At 46.9% G+C, this 13,780-nt stretch overlaps 1 protein-coding gene across 6 annotated transcripts in view; it reads left to right on the plus strand.

The window, feature by feature from the left end:
- TBCCD1 (TBCC domain containing 1) overlaps positions 1 to 13,780 on the plus strand; it is a 26,906-nt gene continuing 13,126 nt past the window's right edge. For 3 of the 6 annotated variants that reach the window (XR_012669921.1, XR_007358307.2, XR_007358308.2), the window contains exons 1-6: positions 1,044 to 1,451; positions 3,745 to 3,900; positions 6,676 to 7,042; positions 8,279 to 8,465; positions 8,623 to 9,120; positions 12,684 to 12,844. Coding sequence is in view for 3 of the 6 variants with exons in the window: in XM_048862963.2 (XP_048718920.2) it covers positions 1,116 to 1,451; positions 3,745 to 3,900; positions 6,676 to 7,042; positions 8,279 to 8,465; positions 8,623 to 9,120; positions 12,684 to 12,813 (1,674 nt within the window). In the remaining 3 variants the exon portion in view is untranslated. The other 3 variants (XM_048862963.2, XM_048862965.2, XM_048862964.2) reach the window with 3 other exon arrangements.

Consider the following 13,780-nt stretch of genomic DNA (forward strand, 5'->3'; position numbering starts at 1 on the left):
CTCTGAAGGCTAGCGCAGGCGCTTAAGTTCCAGCAAAAGACCAGTCTGTGCTGCAGGCTATGTCCTGGGGAGCTTGTGTAAACCGCCCTCTCTTCCTCCCCCCGCAGTGCTCTGGTACTGGGGTCATGCCAATCACTGATAACGGTCATATGTAAATCAGGGGGCGGAGCAGCGCGAGAGGCCAGGCTGGCTGCAGCTCGGTCGGACGTTTATCGTACGGGGCCTCTGAGCCGTTACTTTGCCTGCAGCAGCGGCCAGCCCATGAGGAAGAATAGAAGGCACGTGCGGCTTAGGGGTCTATGGGATGGAGCCTGTCCTGCCGGTGGTCCGGAAGGGGCCTGGGCGGGGCACGTCTAGCCAATGGCTCGATGGTGTAGGTGGGATCTGCCTAGGTAACGTCTCGCTGGTCTGCCAACCGCGGCAGCTCAGTGCGCACGCGTGGTTGCTACGTGCGGCTGGGGCGGGAGCGGAGCACCCTGGCCCTGCTTAGGGGCAGGCGCGGCCCGCGCAGGTGAACGCGGGCTCGGGGCGCGGTGGCCGGGGTTGGTGTCGGCCCTGGGGCAGGCGGTCCTGGAGCTCGCCCGGCCAGCTACCGCCCCCAGTGCAGCCCCTCCTGGGGCTCGCAGGCCGGCCGCGCCCAGGCTTCCTGCCGCGGGGTGCAGGGAGCCTTCTCACCCGGGCCGGCTTCCCGGGGGGGCGGGGGACTCATTCTCGCCTCAGACCCGCCTCTGGGCGCCGGGGGCGGCCTGGCCTTCCTTTGTAGCGCTCATGGCTCCCCCCAGCAGGCCGGAGCTCCTGGGTCTGTAGGAGTGGGTTATGAAACACGTGCTATGTCGGGTTGCCCCTTGTAGCAGAGGCTTTCCAAGCATGGTTCCGCTGTTGGTCGTTTGTGGTCTGGTTGGGCTTGTGAGTCCCAAGCCTGGCCCAGGCCCCCTGCACTAGGTGCTGTACAAACCAGGGGCAAAATGCTGGCCCTTGCCCCAAAGAGCTCACTCTGGCCTTGGCGCAAATGAAGCTGAGTGTTTTCGGATCAATGTCTGGTGTTTTGTTTTGTTTGTCAGATCTGCAGGGAAGGCAGTTCAACCCTAGATGTGGAGTTCCCAGAGCTGGTTAAAATGGATCAGTCTATGGTGCACCTCTGGGTGAAAACAGAACCCTTCATAGTGGGGGCTTTGCAGATCCCCCCTCCATCCAAGTTCAGCATGCACTATCTCCGGAAGATGTCCACGTATGTCCGGACGCGGGCCAGTGAGGGCTGTTATCCACGCCTTTTCTGGCCTATGTGGCGGCACATTGCCTGTGGGAAGCTGCAGTTAGCCAAGGATTTGGCCTGGCTCTACTTTGAGATATTTGGCAGTCTAGTGGAACGGACTCCAGAGGAACATCTGGAATGGGCAGAGGTGGTGTCCAGCTGCAAGTCAGAAGAGGAATTAGAGAAGCAGAGGAATAAGGCATGAAATATAATGTTGTAATCTTTCTCTGGTGAACAGTTTTAGGCATTAGAGCATGGGCTGTGCCAGTCAAGGTTGTATGATTAGGTCCTTTTGCTACTCATGCACAGTCATTTGGGATCACGTCCAGCCTTTTGATCTAAAGTGTTGTACAACCACATTTCCAGCAGCCTTTTTCTCACACTCTTCATGGCAGTGAAGCCCTAATCATTCTGCTAACTGTGCCTGTGAATGCAGATCACGCTACCATTCAAGTTGTTAGTTGTTGTTTTCTGTTTGACTGGGGTAAATACCAGTAATCAGATCTGCCCTTCAGAGTCACATTGCTACTTTTCCACTTTAAAAGACAAGGTAGCATTACAGGTAGCATTAGGACCTGCTTTGAGCAGGGGCTTGAACTAGATGACCTCCTGAGGGCCCTTCCAACCCTGATATTCTATGATTCTATGATTACAGAACAAATGCTGTTCAGCAAGATTACATATGGTTGGTATAATCAATAGACACTTTTCTAAAGTAAAACATTTGACATAAAAAATAACAGGGTCTTGCTTAAACCCTCAAAAGCAGAGAAATCCCAAGTCTGGTTTGTTCCTAACATCCTACTGTTTTTCTACACAACATGGGAAGAGGTGCACAAAGGAGACTTCTGTAAAGGTGACCTGCAGACAATTTAAATTAGACTAGTCCTTTTTTGCTGGTTTATGATGTATAAAATAGATTTGAACATCTACATTTTTTTCTCTGTTTCACTTTATCAGGATTTTCAGCTATTTTTCCCCTGGTTTTGCTGGCTGACTTGTAGGGAAAAGGGGGAAGAAAAAAAAGGTCTCAGAATGTATGTTCCGCCACAAAGGGTGGGACCATTCAGAAAAGTTATCCTTTAACGTGTTAGTTGGTCATATCAGAAACGAGATTTAAACAGTCTAATTAAAAATCCACTCCTCTTTTTCTTGCCTCTTGCAATGTCATTTTGCTTATTCTCTAATCATTGTAATACTAGACAGGACCTGAATTTGTAATGGGGCATGGCGGAAAGCAGAAGAAAGCTTTTGTCCTCCTTTGGATACAAAAAGTTTGGGCTGTTTTTTCTTTTTTAAAGAAGGTCCCGTCCCCTCTCTCTCCCCATCCCCTGAGGCACAAGTCCAATAGTTTTCCTTTGCATGTCACTGTTAAATAACTCTTTCCACACTTTTTGATAAACTTTAAACACTTTCAGCATTTATTGATTGTGGCCCTGGTGGAAGGGTCTGGATCAAGGCTCGTTCTTGTGGGAGGAACCTGACCTCACTTCCTCTGGTCTGTACTGGAAAAGCCAGTGGTCTTCTGAAATTGAGTTTGTCAGAGAACAGCATTACGTGTGTGGTGCAAAGAGGCATGCTAAGGAGTGCACATATAAAAGATCCATGTGATAGTCCTGAAATCAATTGAGCTTAAACAGCAAGCTCCCTAGTCCATGAGTAGCTGTCCATTCATTATTTGCACTGGCCCTCTCCGTCTTGTGTTCATTCACAAAGTCTATGTGCTATTATCTAGTGGACCTTTGGTAGCACTTGCTGTAGTCAAGATTGCAAAACAGGTTTGTTATAACCATGTTTTTGCACACTGATCTTTGAAATGTACAGCATTTAGGGGGCACGATTTGAACACAGATCAGCCATTTGAGCTAGAGGGTGAAAAACTATATCCATTTGAAAACCATTCTAACACTCATTAAAGACTACACTTAATTGTGTGTGTGTGTGTTTTTTTTTTTAATTTGACACTTGATAATGGCCATTTTTTGTTGGAGGGCCTAGTGCTTTTGTTTGATGGTGTCCCAAACTATGCATATTGAGCCTAAGGAGAAGTGTTTTTAGGAAATTGTGGGAAAGTGGAAAAAAGGTTTGAGAATGAGGGTCTTCCCAAGGTTACCAATGGCATGTGCAGTGGCAAATATTGTGATGTAGACAGTGAGAGAGGCTGAGCTTTTTGCATTCCTGTAATGTGGTTAAGGAGGGGTGTATAATTAAAAACAAGGAAATGGAAACAGAAACCATGTAGAAACCAAGCAAGCACTTGTCAAGCCCATAAACCTAATTTCTGGGTGTGTCTGTAAACTACAGCTTTCTTGAGGATTGTTAATAGCTGATAGTAACAGCACATACCTATTTGTGAAGGGGAGCCACAATCAGTTATGATATTGTAGATACCCTGTTGTCTACGTTCTAAAAGAATAGGCTCTTTGGTTGAATTATTGCATGCATTGGTCATGTTCTGGTATGTGTTAATATTGTGTTCCCCTCTCGGCCAGCTGTCAGTAGACTCTCTGCAGTTCCTGCTGTTCTTGTACATTCAGCAGCTAAACAAGGTTTCCTTGCGGACATCTCTGATTGGAGAAGAGTGGCCAAGTCCCACGGACAAATCTCAGTCTGCCAACCTGACTGGAAAATCCACCTGTCAAAATAAGGTATTGTTTGTAACCCTGTCCCCACAGAGGTTACTGTGAGGGAGGGGCTGCAAAACCTTCACCTTAAAGTGGGGTGGGGAGCAGATCTGCTTTGTGGGGGAAGTGAACTCCTGCCCAAGACTTATGTATGCACCTAGGGTGCACTTAGTCAATTGAGCTAAGTAATGAATTAGATGGTCACTGTAACATTAATTTTGAAAAATCTAACTTGCCCATAAAAACTTGCAGCAGACTGAACTTTCACATCCAGTCTCAATCTGTGATATTTTTTAAAATTTCCCCCCAAAATCTTTGCCCTTTAAATTAGAGGAGTGTAACAAAGCAGAAAATGTTCATTTATTTCAGAGGCTGCTCCTCCATAATTACATGTTCAGGCTTCTAGGGTAACCATTCTTAGAGCAATTTCTGAATAAGTTACACAAAGCTGGGAGTCAGAGAAATAGATTAGTTAACCACCTACATTTGATTATATTTGACTAAGTCTTGTATCTCACATTCAGAAGTATCTGAAGTTAGCCAGGTAAGCCAGGCCTGCTGCACTACCATGTTCGAAAGTGAATTACAAACTGACAGCAGCACAATAGAGACACTGAGCTGACCCACACCTTGAAAAAAGGCCAGTTGCCAGGGTCAGCAGGATTTTGTCAGGGGTGTGACATCAATACCATGCATGTTGTAGTGTCACATGGAACAACAACTGTCTAGTTGGCAGCCGGTATCAAGTGGAGTGCCCCAAGGGTCGGTCCTGGGGCCGGTTTTGTTCAATATCTTCATAAATGATCTGGAGGATGGTGTGGATTGCACTCTCAGCAAATTTGTGGATGATACTAAACTGGGAGGAGTGGTAGATACGCTGGAGGGGAGGGATAGGATATAGAAGGACCTAGACAAATTGGAGGATTGGGCCAAAAGAAATCTGATGAGGTTCAATAAGGATAAGTGCAGGGTCCTGCACTTAGGATGGAAGAATCCAATGCACCGCTACAGACTAGGGACCGAATGGCTAGGCAGCAGTTCTGCGGAAAAGGACCTAGGGGTGACAGTGGACAAGAAGCTGGATATGAGTCAGCAGTGTGCCCTTGTTGCCAAGAAGGCCAATGGCAATTTGGGATGTATAAGTAGGGGCACAGCGAGCAGATCGAGGGACGTGATCGTTCCCCTCTATTCGACATTGGTGAGGCCTCATCTGGAGTACTGTGTCCAGTTTTGGGCTCCACACTACAAGAAGGATGTGGATAAATTGGAGAGAGTCCAGCGAAGGGCAACAAAAATGATTAGGGGTCTAGAACACATGACTTATGAGGAGAGGCTGAGGGAGCTGGGATTGTTTAGCCTGCAGAAGAGAAGAATGAGGGGGGATTTGATAGCTGCTTTCAACTACCTGAAAGGGGGTTCCAAAGAGGATGGCTCTAGACTGTTCTCAATGGTAGCAGATGACAGAACGAGGAGTAATGGTCTCAAGTTACAGTGGGGGAGGTTTAGATTGGATATTAGGAAAAACTTTTTCACTAAGAGGGTGGTGAAACACTGGAATGCGTTACCTAGGGAGGTGGTAGAATCTCCTTCCTTAGAGGTTTTTAAGGTCAGGCTTGACAAAGCCCTGGCTGGGATGATTTAACTGGGAATTGGTCCTGCTTCAAGCAGGGGGTTGGACTAGATGACCTTCTGGGGTCCCTTCCAACCCTGTTATTCTATGATTCTATAAGAACTGTTGAACTGCAACTTAAGAGCATCTGAAACTAAAAATAGGGGTTAGTGGACTTTAAACACAAAGACTTATAATAGACAAGAGGGGGAAGTGCTTATCCAGGGCTTTGTGCTGAATGCTTCTCTTTACACATACTGTTCAGGGCATTCAGCATCATTCTATAGCGGATGATTTTTGTTAACTGCAGTTCAAGTTCAAAACTAGACTGGCCCATCTTGTGTAACTTCATGAGTAGATAATGGATCTGCCATATCTATTTCAGAAGCTTCATTCCCCCGCAGGGTGGGGGATTATAGTCCTTGGGGTTATCCTTTTGTAAACCATTGAGGAAATGCACCTACTTGCCGCTAACTTTCTAGGTATCTGGAATGGGCACTCCAGGTGACTGTACCTCTTTGGTGTGGTCCAGTGAGGCCTGTCCAGCATAAGCTGATGTCTGTTAGAGTTTTCATCATTGGCTGTCTCATATTCTGGTCTTCCCTTGCTATGGAGACCATCAGCACTTGAACTATAATGATCCTTTGAGATGAATATTTAATGAGATTTTTCCTCATAATGGACTATCTGAGGTTTTTCCCACAACTCCTGAGTTAGTACTTGATTGCATCTATTCTGAGCATCCAGGTTCAATAGGAACCATAATTGCCTTCATGGAGGCTTAGACTGTCAGGTGTTTGTTACAGTTCATTCCAGCCCTCGTTTCCAAGCACCTATGTGCTGAACCTTTTCATGAAGAGTGGAGTGGGAATCCATTTCCTTCTCTCACTCTAACTAATACAGTGACAGGTTGGTCATGGCCACAGCAAGTAGAACTACTGAACCTCTTCCACTCTGAAGGTGGCTAGTGGATCCAATGTCCTTTATTTGCTGGGGGAGTCTGTTGTGGGGGTAAGAGAAGGCCTGCAGAATCAATGGGGTTTGGGGGAAGGAGTGTATTCTGCGTCTACTGCTTTCTCCTTTTAGAGCTGCTGTGGGTGGGATCTGAGCAGGATGCAATGGATAGTGCATTAGGAAAGTGTCTCAGCCTGGTAAGAGCTCCTCTGTTTGTTTTTGTTTTGATTTCTAAGAACTGGAATGATTACACCCACCAAGCGTTTGTGCAGAACCACCTGTTGGATCTGCTGGAACTGCTACTGGACCCGGACCAGCTCACGGCCTCTTCCCATTCCACTCACAGTAGCTTGGTCTCCCCTGAAGCTGTTCGAGCTCTCAGCTTTCTCATTGAGGGGACCGTGAACAAAACCAGGACTGTCCATCCTCTTCATGAGCTTGCTCTCTGGCAGCCCTTGCATGCGAAGAACGGCTACTCGAAGATTTCCAAAGCCTTCTCTTTCCCCAAGCTAGAGGCCTGGCTGAGGGCCTGCCTGACTGGGAGCCCATTTGGGACGTCTGCCTGCCTCAAGTCTGGGAAGAAACTTGCATGGGCGCAACAAGGTATTTGAAAGCCTTGGCTTTGCTCTTTAGTTTTAGGATCAACTTTCCACTCTCCTCTGTTCCGGTGGATCAGGAGTCTGGTTTGTGGGCATTGGTGCTCTTTTGCCTGTCCTCTTCTTTACAGGAGAGAAGGGGGAGTTCACAGCTGAAAGAGCTGTTCATGCAAAATGCCTTATCCTTCTGTTTCCAAACTCTCCTATTTAACACTCATTATTCCTTCTGTGTTCTCTAGCTTGCATGTGTCCCCCTTCCCCACTTCAAGTTGATATCCAGATCCTGTGTGGTGTATATTGGCTGTTGCTAGCAGGCTTTCTTATTCTTAAAGACTCATTTGTTTGGAAGGTGCATTCTCCTGCATAGTGAATGTTAATGCCCAAGAAAGCAAATGATTGATTGCACAGGCTAAACCCAGGGTTAGGTGGAATTGCTGTATCGGCTGCTCCATATAGCTCTGTCAATGTAATTCAGACCTGACTAGTGTTACTACTTTTCTGTTCCTAAGTGGGGATTAACAGATAAATGGGGTGGCTCTCTAGCTGTTCAGGTACTTCCATGGCCTCAGTCACTGTTGTATCTGAGTGCCTCACAAACATTAATGGATTTACTTTTAAACATCCCTCTGAGGTGGGTCAGTATTATTACTCCCATTTGACAGATGGGAATTGAGGCACAGTGTAGATTAAGTGACTTGCCCAAGGTCGCAGAAGGCAGTCTGTGGAAGTATTTGCACTGCAGCTGCAAGGTGTGACCGCAGCATATGTTGATGTACCTAAACTATCTATGAACTTCTGTCTGTGGGAGTCAGAATGAAGACTCCTGATCTCATTTAACATGCAATTATAGGTTTTCAGAGGGAGAGAAAACTAGTCTTAATCCATTCCATCAGTAAGAATGGAAGAACATCCTGTGGTAACAAGTGCCCTGAGGGCTGTATACCTACAGGGAGCACACCACTTGGTAAGAATACATTGGAACAGACATGCTCCTATTTCATCAGCACAGTGGTGAAAATCTGCAAACTGCTGTAAATCTCAGTTTGGCAGAAAGAGCCCTGATGTTCAGGAGGAATTTTACAAAGAGAGTTGGGATCTAAATCCCAAGCATCAGGATGACTTTGTTTTTTTGATAGGATATTTACTCTGTGGCTGCCTGGTGAAATGTGATGTCATGGTCCGCCTGCTTAGGAAATATGTTCAGACTTTTTTTGTGCTAATGTGTGTAACTTTTGCCTTGCAGTTGAAGGAACAACCAAGAGAGCAAAGATTGCGTGCAATGCCCATGTGGTCCCTGAGGTTCACCGCATGGTGGTAATGAGCCAAGTCTACAAACAGACGCTGGCCAAGAGCTCGGATACCCTGGTGGGTGCTCATGTGAAGATCCATCGCTGCAATGAGTCCTTCATATATCTGCTCTCTCCTTTACGGTGAGTTTACATTCTCCTGGAATTCAGTGAAACCTCTTCGGGTGGGTTGCATTGGTATTTCCTGGTTCCCATTAGACATGGCAACCCCACTTGAACAGTGTATGGCCTTGTCCTGTTCTTGGGGATCCTGGCTTACTGCAACCTTTCTCTCTTTCAGATCTGTGACCATTGAGAAGTGCAGGAATAGCACTTTTGTCCTGGGCCCTGTGCAGACAGCCATTCACCTCCACAGCTGTGATAATGTCAAAGTCATTGGCATCTGCCACCGTTTGTCTATCTCATCTACGACAGGCTGCACCTTCAACATTCTCACGCCTACACACCCTCTCATTCTCTTGGGTAACCAAGCAGTAACTTTTGCCCCTTATCACACCCATTACCCAATGCTTGAGGACCACATGGCCCGGATGGGCCTGGCTACAGTGCCTAACTACTGGGACAGTCCAATGCTGGTGTGCAAAGAGAACAGTGATGCCAGTGTCTTCCGACTCTTACCCCCCAATGAGTTTTATACATTTGTCATTCCTTTTGAGATGGAAGGAGACACGACAGAAACACCTGGGGGGCTGCCACATGCATACCAGAAGGCACTGAGTCAACGAGAGCAGAAGATACAGGTTTGGCAAAAAACTGTGAAAGAGGCAGGGCTAACAAAGTGAGTAATTGGCTTCCTCCAGAAGGGGAGGAATGTGTATTTAATGCTCTGAAACTCAACTTGTCCATACAAGTACAAATCTCTTTGACCTGACATCACTGAACAAAAATGCCCTTGCATGAGGTCTGTTTATCTAGTCCAGTGGTCTCCAACCTTTTTATACCCAAGATGACTTTTTGAATGTGAGGGCAACCCAGGATCTACCCTGCCCATTCCCTGAGTCCCTGCCCCTTTTCCAAAGCCTTGCCCTGCTCACTCCACCCTTTGATCGCTCTCCCCCACCCTCAGTCACTTTCACCAGGCTGGGTGGTTGGGGTTTGAGAGGGTGTGCGGGCTGGAGCCGAGGGGTTTGCAGTGTTGGAGGGGGCTCCAGGCTGAGCCTGGGGCAGGGGGTTGGGGTGCAGGAGGGGATGAGGGGTTCAAGCTATGGGAGGGAGTTTGGGTGTAGGAGGGTCCTCCGGCCTGGGGCAGAGTGTTGAGGGGCAGGAGTGGGTGTGGGGTGCTGGCTCTGGGAGGGGGGTTGGGATGTGGGCTCCCACCAGGCGGCACTCACCTCGGGCAGCTCCCGGTCTGCGGTGCAGTGGGCTAAGGCAGGCTCCCTGCCTGCCACGGTCCCATGCCGCTCCTGGAAGGGGCCAACGCGCCCCTGCGGCCCGGGATGTGGGGGAAGGGAGGGTCACGTGGCTCTGCACGCTGCCCCTCTCTGCCAGCACCTCCTCCTCCGATCCCATTGGCGGTAGTGCCCCATTACCGGCCATTGGGAGCTGTGGGGGCAGTGCTTGTGGGAGCAGCGTGCGGAGACTCCTGGGTGTGCTGACCTCTTCCGAGAGTGGTGTGGGGCCGGGGCAGGCAGGGGGCCTGCCTCAGTGGCAGCCCCACTACACCACCCGACTTCTAGCCATCGTGATATACTGGGAGAGTCTCCAGGATCGACTAGTCAATTGCAATCGACTGGGTGGTGACCACTGATCTAGTCTGTGCTTTATTCATGAGTGCACTGGGGGTTTGAGGAGCTGGCAGCATTTGGTATCCTGCTTTTGTATTGAAAACTCTAGCCACCTTATTCTGTTTGAAGGAAATCTGGTGTGTGTGTATGTGTGTGGGAGTTACAAGCTCATAAAATACAGGAAAAATGTGCAAAGATCTTATGAAATGAAAGCACATGTGTACTGTGTGTGTTAACTCCTCAAACACAAAATGAGAAGCTTGTAGGTAAAACATATTAACACACTCAAGTCTCCAGTCTACTAATTAGGCCTTACTTTGCTTTTGTAGCTTATCTTGCATAGTAATCTACCCTTTTAGCAATTTACTGCTTTTTCAGCACCTAGGCTGTTAAGAAGTTTTAAATAAGTTAAAACATGTTCTTTTGATGCCAATTGGCTGGATAGGAGTGCAGGACACCAGATATTGACAGTTCTGACTTTAGCTGGTCCTGTCTTCAGGATTTTACTCTTGGTATCATTTTGATGCAAACAAACTGTCTCCCAATGTTGATAAATGCAAAGTAAAGCACATTGGAAAACATAATCTCAACTATACATATAAAATGAGGTCTAAATTAGCTGTTTCCACTCAAGAAAGAGATCTTGGAGTCATTTTGGATAGTTCTCTGAAAACATCCACTCAATGTGCAGCGGCAGTCAAAAACAAACAGAACGTTGGGAATCATTAAGAAAGGGATAGATAATAAGACAAAAATATCATATTGCCTCTATATAAATCTGTGGTATGCTCACATCTTGAATACTGCATGCAGATATGGTTGCCCCATCTCGAAAAAGATGTATTGGACTTGGAAAAGGTTCAGAAAAGGACAACAAAAATGATTAAGGGTATAGAACAGCTTCCATATGAGGAGAGATTAATTATGAGACTGGGACTTTTCAGCTTGGGAAAGAGATAACTAAGGGAGGATATGATAGAAGTCTATAAAATCATGACTGGTGTGGAGAAAGTAAATAAGGAAGTGTTATTTACTCCTCATAATGCAAGAACTAGGGGCCACCAAATGAAATGAGTAGGCAGCAGGTTTAAAACAAACAAAAGGAAGTATTTCTTCACAGAGCATGCAGTCAACCTGTGGAACTCTTTTTGCCAGAGGATGTTGTGAAGGCGAAGACTATAAAAGGGTTTAAAAAAGAACTAGATAAGTTCAGGGAGGATAGGTCCAGCAATAGCTATTAGCCAGGATGGGCAGGGATGCAAAACCATACTGTGAAGTGTCCCTAGCCTCTGTTTGCAAGAAGCTGGGAATGAACAACAAGGGATGGATCACTTGATGATTACCTGTTCTGTTCATTCCCTCTGGGGCACCTGGCATAGGCCACTGTCAGAAGACAGGATACTGGGCTAGATGGACCTTTGGTCTGACCCAGTATGGCTGTTCTTATGTTATTACCTCCTTCACAAACCCACAGTGCGAGTAGAACTCTGGATCTTCAATTTTAAAGGCTAGAAGAGAAGGAAGCAACAATAGCTTGTGTTTCAGCTGGTTTTTGTTTCCCTGATCTGGGCTCAGCCTGTGGCTTCTAGATTTGGAGTCAGTAAGCCAAGTCATGGAGAGAGTCCCTAGCTTCTCTGAATTGTTTAATTTTGGATGGTCTCAGTCCTCAGTTTGGAACCCTGGCTTCATCTAACTAATGAAACTGAGTGGTATCATTGGTCTGTGATTTGTCAAGTCGTCCTTTTGTTTAGTGCATGAAGAGTCCCTTGTCATGAATACTACATTTGATCAAGGTGCTCTTTGCACTCGGTGCAGACTTCAAGACTTGCATAGATTGGAGAATAGCGTTGGTATCTGACAGTCTTTGATTCAGAGTTTATATTGCGCTACATTACATCTGTCTATTCTTGAATCCTGACTCCTCCAGTGCCTGTGTGTGTGTGTCTTGTTGAGTAAAGGCAGAACTTCAGACGTGAGTGATTTAATACCATTGACGTTAGGGGTTGGGTAAGTAGCATAGGGGTTAATGTGTCACTCACTTCTCTGGCAATACTATTTACATTTTGCCTGGGTTACAAATGGCAGACATGTATAGACTTAAGTTTTATGTGATGTAGGTATTTTTAGTAAAAGTCACAGGATGTGGGCAATGAATAGTAAATCACGGAAACCGGAGCTCCGCCACCTGGGGCTGAAATCGCAGAGGTCACACAAAATCACCGAATCCCTAACCTTTGTGACAGACTCATGGCCTTAGGTATAATTTCCTGTTTGTGCTCTGAGAATCCTAGGGCAGAAGTCCTACAGGTCAGAGGTACAGTAACAGCAGTGTGGGGAAGTCTGCGTGGCTTATTTCAACGCCAGCAGTCTCTCTTTCAGAGGTATTCTAACTTATAGTTTTTATTAGGTGAATTCAGTCTTCCCCAGGTGGGCAGTATGGGAAACAAATCCAATGGCTTTGTTAGGCGTGGTAAGTGTAGATCTGTTGCTTATTTTCAGTGAGGATGGAAAAGGCTACTCATTTGAGTACCCAAGGAGAGATGTTTGGAAGTGTGGTGTGAATGCTTACAAGACTGTACTTCGCTTGCTACGTTGCTGATGTTCTGGTGGGTTTCAGGGATCAGAGGAAGCAGTTCCAGGTGCTGGTGGAGAACAAATTCTATGAATGGCTAATTCACACAGGACATCGTCAGCAGCTGGACAGCCTCGTGCCTCCTGCAGCAGGCGCCAAGCAAGCGGCAGGATAGGATGCTCTCCTTTAACAGAAGGAAAGGAAGGGTGAGTACTGGGACAGTTTCTCTCCTGCTACATGATAGAGAAATTGTCATACTACTTTACATACATTTGTGTGCACATGGTATCCAGATGGGAACAATGAGTGTGAAATTGTCCGTGGGCCTCCTCCCAACAGCCTGAGATCTGGCTTTGGTTTTCAGTTAGGAGCCAAAACCTCCTCTGAGCTTCTATCTGCTCCCTTGTTTACTCCAATTCTTCCTTCCGTCCCCATGGCCCTTCTGGCTGAAGAGCTCTTTATGGGTCTCTGATTTCAGTTTCTGACAGAATAATCTTGAAATGAGGTTGAAGTACTTCACTTATGCCTCTGGTCTGTGTATAGTATCTGTCTCTGACAGACCAGCCTGCATGTGTCTGCATAGACAAGATACGTGCTTCAGGTATAGTCTGAGACCAGATCAGTTAGAACAGCCTAATTGTTCTGATGCCCTTACTTGCCCCTCATCTCCTGCTGCTCACCAGGTACCTGAGGGCTTGTCTACATGGGGGTTTCATCCACAGTAGCTCAAGTCAGACTGGTGTGAAAATGCCTGTGCACTCACGATGCAATTCCTTAGAGCGCAGTTATACCACAAACTCTGGAATCCTCTTTCAAAGTGTGTTATGTTCGATTGAGTTAGTGCAGTTGGTTGTATGCACGCAGTGCTGTCATGCGCTACTTTGGCAGTTATTCAGCTGGTATCCCACGTTGCTGTGCGTGTGTCCATTATTGATCTGTCTGTTTACCTGTGCGCCCTCCACTGCTCTGGGGTGAAGTTGACTGGATGTTCCTTTCCCTGTTTAAAAATTGCCATGGGAACAGAGTTTTCCCATTTGCTCCTGGATTCAGATATATCGGCATTCCTTCACACTCCAGCAGCCTTTACAACATGCCTTGAGCACCCACTTGGAGCCTTGCTGTGCCTCAGATCTCATCGCCAC

The sequence above is a fragment of the Caretta caretta genome, chromosome 9 (genome assembly GCF_965140235.1).
Source record: "Caretta caretta isolate rCarCar2 chromosome 9, rCarCar1.hap1, whole genome shotgun sequence".
In the NCBI taxonomy this organism is placed as follows: domain Eukaryota; kingdom Metazoa; phylum Chordata; order Testudines; family Cheloniidae; genus Caretta; species Caretta caretta.